General features: G+C 34.8%; 1 protein-coding gene across 1 annotated transcript; it reads left to right on the top strand.

Moving 5' to 3' along the window:
- The first annotated feature begins 1,315 nt into the window (after positions 1–1,315).
- LOC100368654 (uricase-like) lies at positions 1,316–20,958 on the top strand. The gene is made up of 7 exons (XM_085492062.1): positions 1,316–1,467; positions 5,107–5,381; positions 5,994–6,189; positions 9,901–10,087; positions 11,525–11,648; positions 13,099–13,182; positions 20,281–20,958. Exons 2-7 carry the CDS (start codon positions 5,148–5,150, stop codon positions 20,353–20,355), a joined length of 900 nt encoding a protein of 299 aa, XP_085348188.1. The 5' UTR covers positions 1,316–1,467; positions 5,107–5,147; the 3' UTR covers positions 20,356–20,958.
- The last annotated feature ends 4,362 nt before the right edge of the window (positions 20,959–25,320 follow it).

Below are 25,320 nucleotides of genomic sequence, written 5' to 3' on the forward strand. Positions count from 1 at the left end.
CACTATTATTACATTATGTGGAGTGAATATAAGTTCTCAACAACTATTATTCTACTTTTCAAACAATTAATAAATTACAAAACAAAGCAATCACTAAAATTTGTTTTGTAATGTAATTTTTGTGTAATCCGGCAAAAAGGAAATCGAACTTACTAGTACTAGTCCGGAGCACAACAATATTCAAGACTTACACTTTGTTGTGTCGACTCATGGCCAATAGGTGTAAAATCTAGTGTTATTATACCATGTATTATTATATTATTTGTTTATCTCATAAATATTTTTTTTTTATATTATATTATATTATGTTTTGTTTTGTTTGTGTGCGTTTTTTTATCGTCGCTTTTTGGTTTTCGCGATTACAAAATAAATTAAGATCCAATCAAATTTATAAAAAAATAAATACATATTTTAAAAAAATGAGACAGGGTTTTGAATCTAGGACTAGGCTTTGAATCTGATGCTTGCCAGTGGTTTTGAATGAGGCTACATAAAAATTCGCGCTTGTTCTGCAAACATAACCACATGCACGTTGAATAAAATGGCGAGGGAATTTGGTAAGTAAGTTTTTACTCACCAACTTGAAATCAGAAAGGAATTACTTTAGTAAGCGGTGAGCAACCTATTCCTTGAAACAGAATAAGAGTTGGCCATTAAAAATCTCGAGGGGTACTCTGTACACAGAACATTTTGTTTACACTTTTTTAAATATACCGTTATATATACATGTATCACGTTTTCCTTTCTTTTTTTTAAATATAAAAACTGTCTTTTAAATGTAAATATTAAATACTAGCTGACTCTTCTATCCACTTCCAATTAGTTCAAAGTATGGACCCCTATCTGTTCCAAAGAAAATTTAGGTCATCAATTACAACAAGGTTTCCTTATCTGATTTGGTGAGCATTATTCCGCTGACTTGCAGAATTTTGTTCACCATAATTGTTCTCACTAAATTCGCTCACCATCCACCCGGGCATCCACCTACCCTATGATGGTCACACTGTCAAAAATACACAATCAGAAGTAGTATTCAGTGGCAATACAGTAACGTTTTGTAACCATTGCGTTGAACTTAAATGAACTTTGACCTTTCAAAATGTCAGTGGCTACCACGTGTGGCTACACAGTTTTTTCTGCGTGCAAAGTCCTCGTTGGCCGCCTGTGGGCGTGTCGTGAATTTGTGGTTAGAATTAATTTCAGATTCAGAATCATTTGTGGATGGCGCTTCATCACGAGAGAGCGCGATTCATAGGAATTTGAGTAACTCCTACCCGAATCTAAAACTGAATTAGAATCTGAATCCAAAACTGAGGTTAACTTCAGCAACGTATGTCAACACACGTACATACATGTGGGGTCAACATAATAAACGTAATTTATAGGTCTGTGTAATTGGGTTATGCACGTCGCCACTAGCACCGCTAAAGTTGTCACATAATCACTGCTCCATTGCCACGTAATAAGGTAAGTACTGCAAAGGCCAGAAACACATGTTTTCATGAGTTATACCGGGGCGTTCAGCGTCGACGTCCTTGCCCGGAGCGATGGATTTTTTCTTTGGCTCGGAGCTTTTATGACCATTTTGGCTTTGACACGTCCGCTGTGCTTCCGTAATGGGATGATGGTGTGTATACTTTTTCTGAAAATCTGATTAAGAAAGTTGGCTATCATTTGTTTCACGACGTCAAAACAACCCCTAATTACGTTGTAATATAGTAGATAGTACGTAATATGTTCAGAAACATCTACTCCAGGCATGCCAAACGGAACTAGGTCACGGTGACATGTGAATGACCTGATAGTCGATGTAACAATAAAAAAAAAACTGCATTTTCGCCGAGACATTATAATTATATTGGTATAAGTTTACCCATTTTGCGTAAAATACTTTATTTTAGCTGAAATTTATTTTCACTGATTTTTGATGAGCCTGAGTTAAATGTAAAATATAGGAAAAAATGTATATTTACTTTTGGCAATGGTTACAAATGTTGAAGAAAGAAAAAAATAAAGTAAATAAATAAAATAAAACTAAGCTAATACATTACAGAGAAAAAAGAAAAAAAAAAATATTAAGACTAAATTATTATACTATAAAAAGATAGAAAACAAAATGCAAAACTTAACTGTGAAAGAAAATTGTCACTGGGGTTGCTGTTTTATTTCAAAACACTTCTTTAGGTACCTTGCTACAGAGAGTGTTTTTGCTGAAAAGACATTTTGGGTGTTTTGCATGGAATTTATTTTCATTGATTTTTGATGAATTGAATGTAAAATATAGGAAAAAGGGTATATTCACTGGATTTTATTTTCACTGAATCATTCCTTCAGCGAAAATAGCAAAAATTAATGCCAAGCGAAAAAGTATTTTACACTACACATTAGTGTTTTTACATGTTTTACTAGAAACTCCTTCGAACATTGATGTTGAAAGAACTGTTTGTAGTGTGTTCATACCCATTAGTAAATGGCAGTACAGCTATAAAAAACTGTCACTTACATTTTTTCTCTTTTTTTTTTGAGACCTTCCTACTGTACTTACCTAGTCAGTTTAAATATTATTATCATTACTATGTGTTGTTTATAAAAGAAATTTAGAAAACTGTAGACCACAGCTGCATTGAAAGGAACTGACACACATTGCTAATCAGATATGTTTGTCAAAGTTATGTAATTTTGAAAGTTATTGGATGTTTAAACTGTAAAAAAAATATAGTGACCGCATATTGTGAGCGCATCTGAATATAGTTCCAACATTAATCATGGGGGGGGGGGTAGCTTTTTAATTTTTTAAACAGTTTTCTACCTGTTTCTGAGTACAAAGGCAAGATCTAACGTGTTTTATATTTTCTTCCATTATTGTTTGTTTATGAGGTTATGTAACCAGACTGTTGGAAGTTTTTTTCAACAACAATGAAAATCTAAAAGAATTTGTCATCAAACATTTGTCAGACATGCCTGAACCGATTTCATTTAAAATTGGTATAGATGTGCTTTACTCCACCCCCACCCCCACATTTTTTAACAAAGGGGTGTTAATTCCATTCACCAGATCATAGTAAGGGATAACCCTAAGGTCGCATTTCACTGTTGGGTACCCAACTTTTACCTAAGTGGCCCTCTGCAGGGCAATTTATCACCTACCCTGTCATCTGACTATTAACATGGTATGAACATCAAACATGGTATCAGTTACAGAAGCATGTAACTTTGTTTTATGATTTGATTGAAAATGGCCGACTGGTAGTCATATTTTTTATTTTCAGTCAAGATTTGACCATGACTAATTATTAAATAAATTTATCTTTATGGTGTTGTCATTCTCCTCAGGTTTTTGGGGATTCTTGTGAAATTTAACAGATTATGCTAAAACAACTGTTATCATAAAAACTGAAAATTTCATTCCTCAGACTTAACCAGTCTAGGTTAATTTTTGTCAAACAGATGTATAATAAACAATTTTTAAGCACTTTAGATGGTCGCTATAGTAACAGGTTTGGCTGATGCATTGCATATATAGAAGTTTATTAACCTTTTCACCATCAGTTCCCTCATTTCATCACAAAATAAGTCCTGTTTATAGTCTGCACTTTCCTTCCGAAGATTGGGACTTAAATAGCCAAATTTTTTGAGTAAAATCTAAAAATTGACTAAAATTTTGTCTATTGGCTCAAGAATTAGGGTTCATTTCCAGAATTATTGAAGAAGATAAGATAAAAGTGCAGAAAAATTTAGGCAAGAATGTCTGGTGGTGAAAAGGTTAAAAGTCAGAGGGTAAGACCGGGTAACAAAGGTCCAACTTGTTTACTTCATGTTATGAAAAATAATACAACAACAAGTTACATTACTGAAAGATTTATCTTTTTAGCTCCGCTGTCGACTTTGTCGCTTATCGTCCGTCGTCCGTGTCAATGTTTTACTTTTTCGACTTCTTCTTGAAAACTGTAAGCCTGAATGCTTTGATACTTGGTGTATATGTACCCTGTGTAGACCTCTCTCAGATTTGTTCATTTCATGATGATATCTTCAATTCTCTAATTTTGGTGAATATTTTTTGTCATTTTTGGTAAAAAGTGATATTTTCAACTTCTTGTTAAAAAACGCAAGTCCAATTGCTTTGATACTATATATAGGTACTACATGTGGACCTCTCTCAGATTTGTTCATTTTGTAATGATATCTGTACTTCTCTAATTTTGGTGAATATTTTTGTCATTTTTGGTAAAAAGTAATATTTTCGACTTCTTGTTAAAAACTGCAAGTCCAATTGCTTTGATATTACATATATAGGTACTACATGTGGACCTCTCTCAGATTTGTTCATTTTGTAATAATATCTTTAATTCTCTAATTTTGGTGAATATTTTTGTCAGTTTTGGTAAAAAGTGATATTTTCGACTTCTTGTTAAAAACCACAAGTTTGATTGCTTTTATATTACACACATAGGTACTACATGTGGACCTCGCTCAGATTTGTTCATTTCGTGATGATATCTTCAGTTACCTAATTTTGATGATTATTTTTGTCATTTTTGGTGAAAAGTGATATTTTTGAATTCTTGTTGAAAACAGCAAGTCTACATTTTCTAATGATACTTTCTCTTCTTTAATTGAAATGTGCATTGCTAACAGCGGAGCTATCTCAGCCGACAGGCTGCTTGTCTTTATATAACGTCATAAGTCTAACTATTCCCGAGGCAGCCTCGGATCTTACTCAGCTGTGATTCTCGGAAATTCTTTCAGTCGATTATATATAATCCTTTTCATCTCTCTTCAGAGGAATGTTGTTTGTTAATAAGAAATATTACTGTAGAATACTTTATTTTAGCTGGAATAAATTTTCGCTGAAAAGACATTTTGGGTGTATTGTATGGAATTTATTTTCACTGATTTTTGACAAGTTGAATGTAAAATATAGGAAAAACGGTATATTCGCTGGATTTTATTTTTACTGAATCATTCCTTCATCAAAAATATCGAAAATAAATTATTTTACAGCCTGCATGAAAAGGCCGCTATTGTGCCTCCATAAAAATATGTACATTTGTATGTATCCGTATTATTTTCATGCTGCATTTTTAAATTTGAAATTTCATCTTTTAGTTTAGTTTTATAGCCGCCTGTGCCTTATCTTATAACCAACAATGTCCAACGAGGTGAAAACAGAGTTCATTGAAGAAAAGACGATGTATGGCAAGAATGGTGTACGTGTGTTGCAACATCGCCGAGAGGGTAAAGTTCATCATATTAAAGAAGTAGAAGTGAACACCGAACTGAGTTTGTCGTCTAAAAAGGATTACATCGATGGTGATAATAACGACGTGGTCCCCACAGACACACAAAAGAACACTGTGTATGCTCTAGTTAAGGAAAAAGGGGTGAGTCATTCGGTGTTTGAAACACACAAAAATATACATTACGTTTAAATCATAGTGTTTTTCTGTGTTTTTTCCCCAATTATTAGCTTCGACTTAATGTTCTACACAGAGCTGTTCATATCACTGACTAACGTCGTCTGTTGGCATCAACTTTCCATTTTCCTTTTTAAGAATGACAAGTTCCCTTGAATTGATACTTGGTACATGTATATGTGTTCCTTGGGTGGACCTTTCTCAGATTTGTTCTTTTCATGTTGATATCTTCTTTAAAATGCCTAGCTTGTTTCTTTCAATATTTTATATATGTAAACACCTTGAGGGGACCTTAGTTAGATTTGTTCATTTTGTGATGATACCTTCCATTTTCTAATTTTAGAAAATATTTTTGGTAAAAATGCTATTTGCACCCTATTCTTTAAAATTGTTAGCCAGATTGATTCAATATTCAATATGTAGACTCCTTGAGTGGACCTTAGATTTGTTCAATTTGTGACAATACCTTCTATTTTCTAATTTTAGTAAATAATTTTGTCATTTTTGGTAAAAAATTCTATTTTTAACTGTCTAACTATTCACCAAATATTAAATAACATATTTATACTTGTATTCTAGATTCGCACTATTGAACAGTTTGGAATGGATCTCTGCAAACATTTTCTTGAGACGCATTCACAAGTGCACACGGTCAATGTTTACATTGAGGAAGCACCATGGCGACGCTTGGATCATACCGGGCGAGAGCATGTACATGCATTTATACTTAACCCGGAAGCTATTCGATTCTGTCAAGTCACACAACGAAGATATGGTATGGTTCTTGTATTGTATAAAAGATTTACAGAATGTGTATTCAGGATATACTAGTGGTGTTCACACTCAACTCTTTGCATGGGCTAAAAGGTCAAATTACACACTTTTTCTCAGCACAGGCTAAGAAACATTGAGTATTTATTAAATCTGGCTCGTTTTTTAAGACCCAGTCAAGATCTGAGACTAAGCATCCAAAACGCCATTGTATTCAATGTTTATTTGGAAGATTTACTACAAATGTATTATTTTCATACCTATTTATTTCAGTATGCCATTTCCGACATGACAATCAACACAAGCACATAGAAAGATATTGTTCTAGAGGAAAAATTAACCGATGATAAGAATCTGTGCTTCTTTCTGTTATTCTGCAATCTGAACATTCTGAATTTGCTTTGGTATTGTTTTATAACCGTAGAACATGTATGCCTTCTCGGTTACTGTACGAGTAATCATAGTTAAAATGACTGAAGATATTTGTATATTCTTAAAGGGAAACTGCTCAATCCCATGGATTTTGCACCAAAGAATCATGGGACACTATTGTTTATGTTGTTTACAATGTTAATCTATCTCTTGTTACCCATTGTTATTTTAATCCAGAAAGTAAATTTGTTGTGAGATTAGGCTTAACTGGAAGGTGCCCCTTTAACAAATTTGGGTATCCCTTAGCCTGTGCTAAACAATTGATAGCTTTTGCGCGTTCTTCGTTTGTGCTCTTGCGCATATTACGTGACCTGGGGTCAACAAACCGGAAGGGAGGACAGATTTTGAACATTTCAAACGTGCAGTCGCAGTGCACCAAACATCAATGTTTTCATTCCCTTAAAATTAAACTGCCATCATCTTTCAACTAACTTGTACACACTATTCTGCCTAAGCAAAAGTAACGAACATGCAAAATATCTTTGCTATAGCATAATATTTTCATATTTTTTTCGCATATTTTGGGAGTTGAAAAACTATATCACAGGATTTGCTCTGTGTAACACACACATACAAATGTACCATCTCTATTTCAGTCCATTTCCTCTGAAAAATCATATTTTTAAAATGGAAATCCACTTTTCTCCGCTGTCTTAAATAGTTCTTATAGCTGCCCTCATTTGTACCCACCCACCCACACTCACTCCGCTATCTTTAAAATAATGTTTAAATTATGTCGACGACTTCTTCCGGGTTGCATGTCTACCGGTGCTCTTTTGACTTTCTATATTTTTGTCCTACCCTTGCTCTTTACTAAGTAGTTTTAAGTATGCGCAAATTGTTCAATTACATGTACATCACGTCGTCAACTGGAAATTGAGTAAATCGGATATGCCCACATGTGATTAACTTAAATCGTAAATCCGTACTTCATGTAGTGTGAACAGGCTACTACCGATATTGTTCCAAGACCATCCCCAGTCACCAAACAAACAAACAAAATGTATCAAGATCTAACGATTAAGTACTAGATCATACATTGATTGACAATATATTCTAAACACAAATTTGTAATCCATTCCCTGACACAAGGTAATCGTTTACCCACTTCACTACTCAATTGTGATCAGTAATTTTGCGACTAAATTGAAACTGTAAATTTAAATTAATAATAACGAAATAATCACACATAACAGAAATATTTTCACATTGCACCAAAATAACCCCTCATTCTGTGAATATATCTGTAACAACTTAATTATTAGGGTACATGTATATCAAGTATCATCCTGTTACAAACATGAATGTTATTTACAATAATTTTGAGTTCTAAGGCAGTTCAGGTCTAATTCAAATTTTTCACTACTGAGCATGTTACTGCACATATATGCAATGGATTATGGGAAAAAAATTCAAATTTTGTACTACTGAGCATGTTACTGCACATGCAAGCAATGCATTATGGAAGATAACTTCCTATTGCATCATGTAATGGAAAACTATAATCACAATGGAAACTCACTAAAATTGTCAATTTTGTGAAATGTTTTAACAATATTTAGAATTCATACAAATAATAACATGACTTTTTTTCATCATATGCGATCAAGCAAAATTTTTAGATATGGAAAAAATAATTTAATGCAAAAACCAATGCAATTGGCAATTTGCCAATTTGCATTTTCGTGACCCTTTTTTCTTCCAATATCCTAAAAGCATTATTAAACATTCACAGAATAGTCCTGTTTATAGTCTGCACTTTCCTTCAGACGATTGGGGCAAAAATTGGGCCAAATTTTTTGAATAAAAACTGAAAATTTACTTAATTTTTGTCTGTAATCACCTTGTTTACCCTCTATTATTATCTATCGCCAAATATGCTATTTTTCTTCAGAAATTTCTATTTGCTACCAAATACCCAAGCTTTAAATGTTTTGCTGGTTACCTGCAAAAATGTCCCCCTAAGCTGCTGATGATTTTGTACCTGCATTTATTTATTTTGAAGGAACCAATTATATGAATTTATATATGATTTTTTTTTTTCTAATATTTTTGTGTTAGGTGACAATTACAGACATTGAATGTCACTATTGTTTTTTCTGACATTTTATTAGTCCCAGTTCGGATGTAGTTCGAAAACGGGGACATATGGATTGACCATTCGTCCGGACCTATATCTTAGACATGCCTGGACTGATTACATTCAAACTTCACACATACATCTTACATAATGTTATACATATCCAGATCCGTTTGTTTCACGATCTGATTCAAGATGGCCAAATGGCGGCCTTTTTTGTGCTGAAAAATCATCAAAATCGAGCATTTATGGATGGATTTTATTCAAACTTGATACATACGTTGGACATTATGTGACCTTGATGCACATCATTTTATTTTTCAACCAAGATCAGATTTAAAATGGCCAACTTGCGACCATTTTGTTTAAATGAATGCAGTTCTAGTGCCATATCTCTACCATGCTTTGACTGATTATTTTTAAATTTTAGATATTCGTTATACATCATGACATAGATATACTGATATATTGGTTTTACATTCTGATTCAAAATGGCCGAATGGCCGCTATTTTTTGTGCTAAAAAATCAACAATCAAGCATTTTTGGCATTCCGGAACTGGATCTTGGCATTTATGGATGGATTTCGTTCAAATTTGTTACATACATGTAACAAACATTATGTTATTAACAAATGTTACAAACATTATGGGTTTCTGATGCGCGTCATTTTATTTTTCAGATTGGATTAAAAATGGCTGACTTGTGGTCATTTGGTTTGTTGCACATACAGGGGGTAATCTGTTCAGGGGAGTCTAAACAAAAATCCCAAAGTAGAGTTTTCTGGGAGTTTTCAGCCTTTAATTGTTTTCGCAGTGATGGTTACCAGGTGGTAAAAATGCATGAATGCACATATCTGCCCGAACATTTTATCCATAAAAGGTCAGAGTACTAGTTTGTGTTGTGTTGGCATAAGTTGCACAAGATCAGTGCTTTTACAAGAGGCATAAATATGGCAACTACAGGATAATGCACACAATGACACTGATTAGTGGTGGGCAATGTTTCAACTGAACTTTTGTGTTTTTTTTCAATAGAGCATCAACAGTTAACATTACTGAGCCATGTAAAATGGCACAATAATATACACACATATAAACATTGAGCTAATCTCTCTCTCTAATCTCGCACAAAGTTCATGAAGGATTTGGAACTGTTTACAGTACATGTGTGTATTTTCATTTTTTTTTTTTGTATCATTACAGGTAAACCGTGTGTATCGGCTGGTTTGAAAGGCATGAAAGTCTTAAAGACCACAAAGTCTGGATTTGTTGGTTTTGCTAGAGATAAATACACCACTCTACCTGAAGTTACTGACAGGTTCTTTTGTACCACAGTTTACTCAAAATGGACCTATGATGAACTACTGGGACTTGATTTTGATAGAGCTGTGTAAGTGTAAACGCTAGGCAGTTCCTAGAAATATGGGTTACATAGAAGTCTACACATAATAATGACTTGGGAATATTTATTTTAGTTGGTATAATACAAATCTATTTTCTTTTAGCACTGCTGTCATTAAAGATGACAGGCAAAACTATTGGTATAGGTGGTTATTCATTGTTCATCCTGCATTCTAGTTTGTTTTCAAATTACTTCTTCTTGATATCTTGAATTCTCTAATTCTTTAATTTCAGTGAATAGTTTTTTAATTTTTGGTGAAATTGCTATTTTTGACTTCTTTTTGAAAACTGCTACTCCAATTGCTTTGACAATTGATATATGTGTAAGTTTGGTGGACCTATATTAGATTAGTTCATTTCATGAAATTAGGGGAACACTTGGGAGATATACATTCATTATTCAATTTGGTATTATTCTTGTTTGAACTGTAGCCACAAACCCTCCATCAACCTGTTTTCAACTGCACTGAACACCAAGAGACCAGTGTTTAATGAGATTTAGAGTCCTTGTAAGACAGCTTATACCTTTATGGAAATAATGCAGTTTATAAGAAATAATGCAGTTAGTGTGCTTTTGGCTCATGATTCACTGTATAAACAGTAAGATACATTCCTTTGGCTTGTACACTATTCGTCTAAATATACTGCAAGTTGCCATTTGCCTGCTGGTTTAATTGTTTGTATCATTTTGCTTTCAAATCAGCTTTGCCCCGAGTTTGGTAATACATCTTAACCTTTGTTGCATTTATTACTAAGTTGTTTGTGGATATACTGGTACTCACTGACATGCATTCAGTAAGGGACGACGTCAAAAGATCGATGTCGGATAAAAAACATTTATAACCATGGTAATAAACAATAGTATATAGCTATGTGAATTGAACAATAAAAATACAAAGTGCTGCTTAAGTTTGCCTGTTCACTAGTCATGCAACTACGGCATATGCCAAAATAGTTCAGTCCATAGGACCCTCATCAGACCTTGTTTCACTGTTCACTATAGGCACTCATTGAAACGTGTTAAAAACATGAATATATACTGTAAAATACTTTATTTTAGCTGGAATTAATTTTCACTGAAAAAACTTTCGGGGTGTTTCGTATGAAATTTATTTTCACTGATTTTTGTCAAGTTGAATGTAAAATATAGGAAAAAAGGTATATTAGCTGGATTTTATTTTCACTGAATCATTCCTTCAGTGAAAATAGCGAAAACTAATTCTAAGCGAAAATAAAGTATTTTACAGTATCTTACTAGTGAACAGATAAACTACCGGTAACACTATTAATCTTTATCACAGTCTCTTCAAGATATGTGATTCATTTATTTACAAGGAATATATTTTATTTGCAATGAACGTAGAACTACAATCTTTATTTAATTTGCAGATTGTTATTAACAGTGGTTTATTTTAAATATTTCTAGTGAGACTGTAAAAGCTATAATTTTGGATAACTTTGCTGGACCACCAGACACAGGGGTGTACTCGCCATCAGTTCAGAACACTATGTACCTTGCTCAGAAACAGTCATTTCAAAAAGTGCCACAGGTGTGTATCCTTCATTTTTTTCAGAATTGACCTTTCAACCATAATGTTACATGATTACCATATCAACAATAAAAATGTATCTAGGTATATTTGTGCCATATATATATATATATATAGATATGTTTGTGCCACATACACTGGTATATTTGTGGCATACATAATGGTATATTTGTGGCATAGATAATGGTATGTTTGTGCCATACATAATGGTATGTTTGTGCCATACATAATGGTATGTTTGTGCCATACATAATGGTATATTTGTGGCATACATAATGGTATATTTGTGCCACATACACTGGTATATTTGTGCCATACATAATGGTATATTTGTGCCATACATAATGGTATATTTGTGCCATACATAATGGTTTATTTGTGCCACACGTAATGGTATATTTGTGCCATACGTAATGGTACATTTGTGCCATACATAATGGTGTGTTTGTGCCACATACACTGGTATATTTGTGCCATACATAATGGTATGTTTGTGCCACACATAATGGTATATTTGTGCCATACATAATGGTATGTTTGTGCCATACATAATGGTATGTTTGTGCCATACATAATGGTACATTTGTGCCATACATAATGGTATATTTGTGCCACACACACTGGTATGTTTGTGCCATACATAATGGTATGTTTGTGCCATACATAATGGTATGTTTGTGCCATACATAATGGTACATTTGTGCCATACATAATGGTACATTTGTGCCATACATAATGGTACATTTGTGCCATACATAATAGTATGTTTGTGCCATACATAATGGTATGTTTGTGCCATACATAATGGTATATTTGTGCCATACATAATGGTATATTTGTGCCACATACACTGGTATATTTGTGCCATACATAATGGTATGTTTGTGCCATACATAATGGTATGTTTGTGCCATACATAATGGTACATTTGTGCCATACATAATGGTACATTTGTGCCATACATAATAGTATGTTTGTGCCATACATAATGGTATGTTTGTGCCATACATAATGGTATATTTGTGCCATACATAATGGTGTGTTTGTGCCATACATAATGGTGTGTTTGTGCCATACATAATGGTATGTTTGTGCCATACATAATGGTGTATTTGTGCCATACATAATGGTGTATTTGTGCCACACATAATGGCATGTTTGTGACATACATAAAGGTATATTTGTGCCATACATAATGGTATGTTTGTGCCATACATAATGGTATATTTGTGACATACATAATGATATGTTTGTGCCATACATAATGCTATATTTGTGCCATACATAATGGTATGTTTGTGCCATACATAATGGTATGTTTGTGCCATACATAATGGTATATTTGTGCCATACATAATGGTATATTTGTGACATGTATACATGTACCGGTATATTGACAAATAGCCCATTGGTCGAATACTGAAATTGATTCATTTATATCTATTTCTAGATAAGTGAGATAGAAATAGTGATGCCGAATAGTCATTACTTTACCATTGATTTGTCGAAGTTTGGAATGGAAAACAAAGATGAGGTAGGAGAAACAGTGCTTTCTAGTAGTGGAGGTTCCGTTTTTAGTCCTACGGTCCAACGGACTAATGCTATCACAATTTGTAAGCCGTAGGCCGTAGTTCGTGTGCTGTAGACAAAGATATCTCAAAAACCCTTCAGTCTATTTTTCTGAAACTTGGCATTATGATAGCTTGTGTGAATATCTCCAGGGCATTTTTTTTTATTTGGCTTGAATCATTTTAAAATTACTTTTTGGCCCAAAAACCTTCCAAAATCAGGCTTTTCTAGTGTAGGTAATCTCTGTCCAATTATCATACATGGTGAGTGGCACAATTTGCATAGTAAACATTTTGCGTTATTTTTTCTGATACACACTTCTCTTATCAAATTGTAGTTTCATAATAAAGAATGTATATTATTTGATGTGTTCATGTATGTTGTGATGGTTTATCGCATATATTATTCGTTTAATGATAGATTAAATAGTACTAATTCGAATTTATCACGCATGCGCAGTTACGCATAAAACGACCATTGGACGATATGGCAGTGTGATTCGATGTCTCAAATTTCGCTATGAAAATTAAAGTATAATAATTGTTTTGATAGAATACAATGCGTGATGTGTATTTGTGATTACATGGGCGCTGTCTTAATAAAGTAGTGTGTGTTATTGGACGAATTGAACACTTGCTGCGCTGTTTTATTGCACGAACTGGTCACTGACAGGCAACAACCAGCGGCTATATCCATAGCTGCGGTTCCATAGCTCTTTTGTACGACTGACAACTGATTTTTACATTTTTATTTATGTTCGTAGTATGGTTTTGTATCTTGTCAGTCACCTCTGGGGACGACTAATACCGTTGAGCAATAAAAAAAGACGTGCGCCGACAAGAGAGCTATGAACCACATACGGCTATTCATCGAATCACGATGGAATAAATACACGAGGTACAGGAACGTGTGTTCAGGGTTAACCTCGATACAATGCTAGTAATAACTCCCAGCGTATCCCGGGTGTCTTGCATCATAGAGTGCATTTAGAAGATAAGTATGTTTTTACGGCGTGTCACTGAGAAAATATTAAACCGGTACTGATAGTGCGACATTGCACCGAGTACCGTCGCATCGCCTGAGCGTGGATGGTCTGTGCGAATGCACATGAAATCGCAATGCGGTCAATCATGTCAGTCGTGTCTGAGCGCAAACATATTATTCAACATCATCAGAAGGTACTGACATGTTTTACGGAGTTTAACTGAGAGAATATTACTAACAGTATGACATTGCACAGCCCTGTGTAAATGCCTGTTGTTACAGCCGCTAAAAACTGTAGGGTGGCGTACACATTGCACATGGCTACACATTCACCGGAAGTACCGTTCGCTTCGCCTGAGGTGGGTGGTCTGTGCATGGATTTTTTTTTTGGCTCCATAGTCTGTGCGAAGCACACACAATCGTAATGCGGTCAATCATGTCATTGGGTAAATGGAATCAAACACAAAAATATTATTCAACATCATCGGTAGGTATTGACATTGTTTTCTTGGCCCCGTGAATCATAAAAACCGATCGAAACGCGACTCGATGTTGTCAACTTGTCGTTTTCAAATTAAACATTTTGAAGAAAAAAACGAACTCTAGCGTTGACGATAACATTATGCTGATATATATACAAAACTCGTAAAGACTAATGTACTTTTATTAAATACAGCCAAAACAAAGTCAGCTTGGACATTCAGTTGTGAGACATGACAAAATAAACAGTGCAAGCGATGGATTTCGCGAATGCAAGAACAAAATAAACGCAATCAAAGGCGCCGACCACGCGCGTTGGAAATAAATAGAACGCGTTGCGACGAGAAATCTCACCTGCATCTTTCACTCACGCAAACGCACACACATCCTATTTCCATATATTGAATACGATCGCAACGGAAGGAACAAGTTTAAATCATCTTTGTATTATTAAACACAACTTGAAAGCAACAGTCTCACACTGGATCAATCAATGTTTATCAATTATCAAACTAAACATTCAATGAAGCAGACTGCGACGGTTAAGACGAAAAGACAAGGATAAGACGAAAAATGAATTGAATATCCATCTTCTGAAAAAAATCAGCTAAACAGTTTACCACCACGATTATGGTGAATTAGCGAGTTATCGACAAAGACGACCGGATGTCTCCGGTCATGAGCTGGCTGGTTCGAATTTATCCACTTTTACAGTGATGAATATTGCGTTCGAGTTGAGTTACTTGTAATTACAAGCTTGATTTACATTTTTCTTGTGGTGTTTTTCGTCAATGTATTAAATACAAGTGCGTTGGGAAATAGCATAATTATATTGCGTCAGTGAAAGAGGCTGGTGAGACTGTGTCACAACGCGTTCTATTTATTACCAACGCGCGTGGTCGGTCCCTCTGATTGCGATTATTTTGTATTTTTATTTTCGAAAAGTGTCACTGGCTGCATTTTTTATACGTCTCGCAACTGAACGTCCAAGCTGACCTTGTTTTAGCTGTAATGCCAGGCAGGGGGAAATTTTATTTCTTTTCGGAAAACACCTCCATCCAGCCACCTTTCATCGCACGTGAGGTCATGACAGTCAACTCACTGAACTCTTGAAGTACACGAAACGTGATTGGTCATTTTTCGACATGATTGGTCGCGACCCGGAAGTAGTTCACTCTCGCCCAACTTTCCTGGTAAGTAGCGTGAATTGATCGTTGCCTCTGCCATTTTAACAGTGTGTCGTTTTATCGTGGATTTTTTTCTAAAGTCCAATTATGAATATTTGTGATCGAACGACTTTTGTTAATACTTTTCTGATAATTAATGTTGTTAATATCTATTCTGAGTAATCCTGTAATTTAGCAATTTGGACCCCTCGCTGTTCACACGAGTCAGAGCATGTGGCTCCCGATGTGGCCACCCATGCTCGATCGGCTTAACGGTATACGTGTTCGTGGGTGTGGGGGTAAACTAAAATACGTTTGTAACCGCGGTCATGAATAGAAATAATTATTTAATTCATTACACATGCTTTTGGACACTCCTCGCACCTTTTGGGCTAAATCTGTTTTATATGCACAATATGTAATTTATCTAATTTCCATATTTTTCTTAAATTGGGATTATCTCTTGAAGAATTCGACATATTTGCCCTTTGAGTCAACTTTGATAGGGATATGCATTGTTGTAATAGATGCACTATTAGGGATAATTCACTAATTGGATTAAATCCTAAACAACTCGACAGACTTTGACCAAATTTTATAGAGATGTACATTGATGTAATCTGTGTGCCATATTACTATTGGGGTTAATTTGCATATGTAAATTGTCAATAGCATATTGTTTTTACCTTGCCCGTACCATCAAAGATGGAAGGGAAAGGTATATTAAGGGAAAAATTTTGTCCGGTGTTGTCGTCGTCGTCGTCGTCGTTGTTAATAATTGTTATTGTGTGCATAATAACTTTACTAATTCTATTCCAAACTTTATCAAACTTGGTCACCTTATTCATCAGTATAAAGTCTTCCCTGAGTTTGAACAACAGATGTCCTGTATGAAAATATCATGCAAAAATTGAGAAAATCTGCTAAAATATTTTGACTGTTTCTACTTGACTGATCACTGGTGATACACATCAAAGGTCACTGATCTCAGTGGAAATGTGCATTGTTGTATGTGTTCAATGAAGCAAATGATTTATCTTGTAATAATATCCTTGGTAATGTTCTCAGAATCCCATACTGGGTTTCAAAACCAACTCATGGAGAGATTGCACAGTCTGATACACATTAGCAAACCTATCAATAAAATCTTTACAGAAAACAAGATGTCAGAAAATCAATATAAGCACTCCTATGAACTGGGTGCCTAACTTTGATCAAGATCTGAAGCTAATAGAAAATCTGTTTAGTTCAAAGTTATCAAATCAAAAACAATACATAAAAAATACATTAAAAGCAAAACATTTCATCCACATTTTAAAAAGAAAATTATTCTAAAATATATGTATTCTGTTTTTGACAAACAGTTCATTCGAAAAATGAAAACTCACAGGAATATGTTTCAGCTATTAGAACAGAATGATAGAGTTTTTATAATACTAGTTTAAAAACGCACTTTAAAGATAGCAGTGTTTGAAGATGTAGATTCTCAGGAGGCAACAGTACTGTTGACTTCTCCCTCCACTGGACACCAACTATTTAAGTTGATTTGCATACAAAGCAGAGCTTGCAACATGATAGCTGTTCATAAAGGGTGTTTTTTTTTTACTTTTCATATAATACAGTAGTCACACAATGAGGCAGTTCATATTTGTCTCAGTGAATCATTAATTTTTGGCAGACACCTGTACAAAATACTTGGACTAAAGCCAGCTAAATTTTTCTGTTATCTTGCACGTTTTATGAATCTATTCACATCTAAATGCAGCACTTTTTTTTTGCAATGAGACATTTGTTTTTATTCTAAAATATCTGAATTACTTTGAATAAAGCTGGAAATTATGTTCCTTAAAATAATTAAACAAATAAGACCCCAATGTTTTTGTAAGATATTTACATCTTTTAAGGACATTCGGTAGACTGATTCCCCACTGTTGGTTCAACCCCAAAACTTGTTTGTATTCAAAATTAATTATGACAATGCATATTTATATTGAAACAAACTATGATAAAGGGAATTATATTATATAACAAAGGGCAAGGTCACCAGAGTTTAACTATGTTTTTACTAAATTTGGATTATTTCTTAAATGACTCGACAGGTTTGGATAAAATTTGGTAGGCATATACATTGATGTAATTGTCATGTCATATTATTGGGAGTAATTTGCATATGTAAATTAGCTAATGAACATCTCAACAGATTTGATGTAATCTGCATGTCATGTTGCTAGTGTGGATGATTTGCATATGCAACTTAATAGCTAAATTACATATTGTTTTGATAGTCGATGAATGCGTGGTGAAAAAATATGCCAGTATTTTATTTGTGCAATCATTATTTTTATTCAAATTCTAGTAGGCCTCAAAATTTATGTGCTACAAATTCATTGTAGGTATGAATGACATGGTGCTTTCATTAAACCTGTTTGTGTTTCTTCTTTTTTTCAGAGAACATGCAGATGAACCAAACAAACTGAGGAGACTGCCCTCATAAAAAAACAGTCACCCAATTAATGAGGAGTCACGCAATTAATGAGGAAACAGTCCCAAATGCAAAATTGAGGGTATAACCCTTACTAATGAATCTCATAATTTACTTTGCAATATATCTGATAATAAACTTGACACTGAACCTGATAATGTACTTGATAATGAATTGAATGGAACTAAATATAAAGCAAGTTGATAGCACTTGTGCTAAGACTAGCAGTGTTACGTATACTGGGTAACAAAGATGATTCTTTGCATTCATCTGAAGATTACTTGCTGAATTTTGAACATATTAATAGTCAGAATCTTGAACAGTAGCAGTTAAAATCATGTATGTCTGCTTCCCAAGTTCTACTTAATTCCAAAGGACTTCGGTGCCCCTGGGCCCCATGTTTAAGCTACTCATCTCTAAATTTGAAAGATTATAGATGCAAATGTGAGCTCAGCTATTTGATGGCATATAAGTATATAAAACTCATGCTGAGCACATAACTTAATTGTATTATCATGCACGGATTTAGGAGGAGGCACCCCCCCCCCTTCAGCCCTCAAAAAAAATGGTCAAATCAATTGACAAACCCAGCCCACCGGAGGTGCGTGGACGTGCACGTCAATAGGAGCGCCCCCCCCCCTACCAAATTTCAGGATCCGCCAGTGATTATTGCATTAAAGGTTGATAAATACAGTTTTATAAAAGTCTTTGGAGATTACTGATATTCTGTTGCTACACACAGTTATACTTGTATATGAAAAACAGATTGTTTAAGTCACAAATAAAACTGTTTAAATTATGGAAGAATGCATTAAAATGTTTGTAGGAGAAATCATAGTATTTAAAGCATTTTTAGCTCCGCTGTCGACTTTGTCGAGCGGAGCTTATCATATGAGTGATTGTCCGTGTCAATGTTTTACTTATTTGACTTCTTCTTGAAAACTACAAGCCTGAATGCTTTGATACTTGGTGTATATGTACCTTGGGTAGACCTCTCTCAGATTTGTTCATTTCATGATCATATCTTCAATTCTCTAATTTTGGTGAATATTTTTGTCATTTTTGGTAAAAAGTGATATTTTCGACTTCTTGTTAAAAACCGCAAGTCCAATTGCTTTGATATTACATATGTAGGTACTACATGTGGACCTCTCTCAGATTTGTTCATTTTGTAATGATATCTTTAATTCTCTAATTTTGGTGAATATTTTTGTCATTTTTGATAAAAAGTGATATTTTCAACTTCTTGTTAAAAACCCCAAGTCCAATTGCTTTGATATTACATATATAGGTACTACATGTGGATCTCTCTCAGATTTGTTTATTTTGTAATGATATCTTCAATTCTCTAATTTTGATTTAAATTTTTTTGTCATTTTTGGTAAGAAGTGATATTTTCGACTTCGTGTTAAAAACCGCAAGTCCAATTGCTTTGATATTACATATATAGGTACTACATGTGGACCACTCTCAAATTTGTTCATTTCATGATGATATCTTTAATTTTCTAATTTTGGTGAATATTTTTGTCATTTTTGGTAAAAAGTGATATTTTCAACTTCTTTTTAAAAACCGCAAGTCCAATTGCTTTGATATTACATATATAGGTACTACATGTGGACCACTCTCAAATTTGTTCATTTCATGATGATATCTTTAATTTTCTAATTTTGGTGAATATTTTTGTCATTTTTGGTAAAAAGTGATATTTTCTTCTTTATGGTGAAAAATGATATTTTTGAATTCTTGTTTAAAACAGCAAGTCCCATTGCATTGATACTATGCATATTGTTCATTTTCTAATATATCTTCTGTTCTTTAATTGAAATGTGCATTGCTAACAGCGGAGCTATCTCAGCCGAGAGGCTGCTTGTTAATAAATATGTATGGATCATTTAACAACATTTTGTGAAGTTGTTAGTAATGCTCTTGAATATTATTTAATCCACAGGTGATGTTACCAGCCGAAAAGCCAGCTGGGAACATTAAGCTGAGTATGAAGCGACATCCCAAGTCTAAACTGTAACTATGTAGTCATCTGGTACACTTCAAGCAAACTTAGCATATTGTTGGCAAATTTGGTGAGATCTTGGAGAAAATGGCTAATATTTTTATAATCTGTAATTCTATATTGAGCTTATATTTTCTGTAAACCATTTTTATTATACAAGAAACAAAATATTGAAAATTTCTAATAGTGACAATTTAATAATTCACAGTACTAATCATGAACAAACTGCCATAATGTGAACTGTAGTTTTACTAGACATTTGTCAGTCCCGCAAGCTTGATGTTTGTATTCGACCAATTGTCATTAGAAATTTGACCAGGAAAACTATCAGCTATACAAGTGTTATTATTAGTTGAAAGTGTTTTAGCCATCATAACACAACATTGTGTTCATATTTGTGTGCATGTAGAAATCTACGCACCACATTCATTTCCATATGCTGATTAGTATCACCAGAAACAGTGATGAGAATATCTAATGGTGTTTCACTAAAGCACCTCGGCTTCTCGTGTAAATATATAACCGTATAAGCTTTTTTTTATTGGTCAAGTGTTGATCATATTGATTGGTGAAGGTGAATTATTTTTGAATAAAGGCTGAGTACTCGATGCGGTCAAATTAGTGTGTTTAATTGTTATAAAGGTATCAAGATTAAACTCACAAAAGAACAAATATTTACATATCGACATCAACAGAGTTTAGAAGACCTGATAATTTCAAATAGTGGTCAAAATATGTGTCAATGCGATATTTACGACTGTGAGCAATGTTTATTGTGTTTGAGTGAAGAGTGTGTAATATGTAATTACGTGATGATGGTAAAGACCAACCAGAGAATAAAAGAACAACAATAGAACAATAAGCATGTTGGTTCTTACGCGAGTGTCGCATTGTACTAACATATCAATAACCTACACATTGGTCACATTACAAAGTCACAAGACATTCATGAAATATTTGTGAAAATGATTACAAAATAATAGACATGTTCTATACATTTCTATTTATGTATTTTCCTCAGAGTGGCATTATATGTGATCAATTTGTGCTAGCGCAAAGCAGCCCACAGTTCGGGCATTCAGTACTATACAAACGCATACACGTTTGAGTTATAATTCTAAGGAAAAAATAAATACTTCAAATTCGGTACGAATGTCCCCCACAGCATATTAAGGTAGCGAGAATGTTTTGTGACGTTTTTAAATAAAACATTCTCTGTCTGTTGTCTCGTTCAGAACAGTAATTTAGGTTATATCACAGTCCCTCTGAGGGACTGTGGTTATATATATCAAAAGACTAAGTATAGAGGTGCAAGTTCGCACAAACTGGACAGACATTGTTTACATAATTATCACGTGACATCAAAAATGGCGAACCTTGTAAAAATGACTAAGTCCGCGACTGCGAGAGCACACTGCGGAATTTTCTGGTGAAATTTACGTCGTGCATTGTCCGTAATCAAGTCCATTGAAATGAGTCTCCGATAATCAAAAGACCTATTATTCCGATTTCTATGCAGGTTTGTTTTTTTGTCCCCAAATTATTTCATACTTGGCACCTTTAACAGACTATCATTCTGTGACAAAGCATTTTCTTTAAAAACCCAGACATATTTCGCACCATCATTATCTTTTGAACGATAACTGCGAGTTTGAATGTCCTAGTCCGAACGCACTTGATTTGGCGGCGGTCCCAATGAGTCGTTCTCGATCAAAACTTCAACTCGAGAAAAACGCGAAAAACAGTTTTGGTTAATAAAACACTGTAGATTTGCTGCATTATTATAAATATACACTAAAAATGGCCATACATATTAACCACTGATATCATAGAACTCATAAAGAGTGTCAGATAATGAATAATTTCAAGCTCGAGCGTGAAAAATGAAGAAAACTGCTGGCATTTGAGTCCGTACTCCAGGAACGTTCGGGTTTTCCATTGTTATGCAAACGAACAACGAGGGATAATCCTCTGACAAACATTACTGTCCCACTGTACACGCCGACAGTTTACAAACAAGCTAATCCTTCAAGTGTCTCTGATAAGACATCTAAAACGGTTTTCATGGTGAAACAAAATGGCCGATGTTTGAAAAAAAATTGCTGTGTCAGAGTGCGACACTGAGTGGCAGATTTTTCTTTGCCTCGTCTGTCAACGCTTTTTTTCTTTTCTTCGCCATTGCGTTAGAAAAAAAAATGTATTAGTAAAATAGAATATTGACTTGGAAAATAAAACGATTTAAAAGAAAGTTGTGCAAAGTTACAGTACTCCTTCAGTTTCGCACAACCTCCCGCCCGCTTCCGCTTTCCAGTCACCTTTTTCTCTCGCTTTTGCGACCGCTTGTTGAATTCGACCGGGCAATTTCCGCTTTATTTTCGACCGCGCAAACCCCGAAATATCACCGCCCACCTGCTCGCTCGCGCGCATTTAAAATTCGGACTAACAGAATAATTTCCGAGGTTCACATTGTCTTATAGTTGTCTTTCTGGTTTTTATAGATGTTGAACAGCTGACAAAAGTTCAAATACTTTTTGTTTTAACTATATATAATTATATGCACGCAACCTGACCCTTTGACCTCGATTCACAGTCACTTGGGGGCTGAAAATCAATAAATACTAATTTTCAATAAAAATTATCCGCTATACGTATATAAATAAACAAGTTGTGAAACACGGCACCGAGTAAATCGACACCCTGTCGTTTTCAAATGTCGATTTTTTACCTTAAAATGCGAAACAAAAAGTGCAGAGGGGGTCAGGTGTTATGTTAATAACCATTGTTCATAATCGCTAACTTGGTTTTATTCAAAACTGCACAAATCGCGAGTTTTCTGGTGATATCCGACAATTTCATGATCGAAAATGGCCAGCAGCCAGAATCAAGGGGGATTCGCACAGAGTTCTGGGTAAATCAACTGCGCATACTCATTTTCAGCCAATCAGGCGTGCCGTAACAGCGAGTATTTCCTTGATTTACCCAGAACTCTATGCGAATCCCCCTTGATTCTGGCTGCTGGCCATTTTCGATCATGAAATCATCGGATATCATCAAAAAACGCGGGATTTGTGCAGTTTCGAATAAAACCAAGTTAGCGATTATGAACAATGGTTATTAACGTAACACTACCCCAGACCATTCGTCCCGGTGTTATCGCTATCGCCACACGAGACTCCAGCTTGTCTCCTATACAATTTGACTGCGCACATCCAGAAAGTAGATGTAGCTGTGATTGGTGGAATACTAATGAGTTGAGTGTCAATCAAACGCCCACGCTATCTTTAGTAAACAAAATCACGTGACACGCGCCATTTTAGTTTTGGCAGGCGATTTCAAGGCAGCACGCTTAACCCTTTCGTTCACAGGTTGGGAGATATTAGAATGACTGACAATTTCACGCCACTGTTTTACATTATTGGCGGCTTTTTCTGCGCTATCAATCTTTCTCTTACAAACTAGACATAGATGAGACGACAGAGTCGCTCCTTTCACAACGTCGCACTGGATCAAATTGGAAAGACGATTTCCATAAGTTATTCCTCCTGCTTTTCCTGGCTTGAATAAATTCACACACGACTTTAACTGTCCACAAACTCGAAGACTACACGAACACAGTCTACAATAGTCGTCCGCAACAATATGTATGTATTTCTTCGGTGTACTGATGCACGAATGCACTGTGACACTGTGTTTCTCGGGTGTCGCCAGCGCAATTTTTCACCCAACTCGCGATTCTGTTTTGCAACATTTTATCAATATTCCCTTTGACAAAATCGCCGACAAAAGCACCGCTTTGCTGATCTTTTGTTCTATAATTCTTAATGCAAACACCGACCCTAGTAGTAATTAGTAACGTCGCCTAGTACATATGAACGGTCGTCATTGCAAATCGAACATCCTTTTGAAATTTGGACGTCGGGCAGGCGATTTCAAGGCACCGCACTTAAATATTAGCAACATATTTTTCTGAGCGGTTGTTTATTCTCTTTCAAACGAGACATAAATGTGACGACATAGTCGATCCCTTATCCACCGCTAAGAATGCCGCAATGTTTCGTTCGTTTTGCAACATGCCACAAATCGTCGAAAAAAACACCACTTCGACGGAAGCTTGCGTAATAAGGGGGTTAAAACAAGAAAACAAATGCCATGTTTAATACATATCGACCTGTTTTACTTGCGAAAGATAACGGAACATGAACTCGTTTCGTGCGACTTCGGAACCCGAAGGAACACACCAACAACGTTGAATTTACCCGCTATCTTCCAAATATGGTATATTAATTTATTCAGTTGTTTATTTAGAGTGACGTCCGCGGTCGAATGCGATTGGCTATCGATGTCAGTGCAAAGGTCATATGAATATTAAAATTAAGTGGGCGGAAGGAAAATTGTATAGGAGACAAGCTGGAGTCTCGTGTGGCGATAGCGATAACACCGGGACGAATGGTCTGGGGTAACGTAACACTTGATCCCCTCTAAAATTTTTGTTTCGCATTTTAAGGTAAGAAATCGACATTTGAAACCGACAGGGTGTCGATTTACTCGGTGCCGTGTTTCACAACTTGTTTATTTATATACGTATAGCGGATGATTTTTTTTTGAAAATTAGTATTTATTGATTTTCAGCCCCAAGTGACTGTGGTTTCTTTCCTGATTTTTGAGTCTTCGCAATGTGTTTTGTATAATTATTGTTGTTTTCCCCCGATGCTGAAGGACCGTAAAGCTAAATGGCAGTTTCATGCATGGGCTGAGTGAAAGAAAATATTTCTAGGCCTAAAATAAAACCTAATATTACACCTCTTTGTGTATTTGTTAATTTTACATATGTTTGTCATAACAGTATGTTTGTAAATATCTAGAAAAATCTCGTCTTTCGTTGATAATTTCGATTGTTTGTTTGGAATGTCGATCCCCGTTGGTTTCTCCATACTGAGTTTAGAAAGGGCGTCGATCAACACCGTGACAATCAGCCGAGAG

The sequence above is a fragment of the Saccoglossus kowalevskii genome, chromosome 17 (assembly GCF_978046115.1).
Source record: "Saccoglossus kowalevskii chromosome 17, keSacKowa6.1, whole genome shotgun sequence".
Classification (NCBI taxonomy): Eukaryota; Metazoa; Hemichordata; class Enteropneusta; family Harrimaniidae; genus Saccoglossus; species Saccoglossus kowalevskii.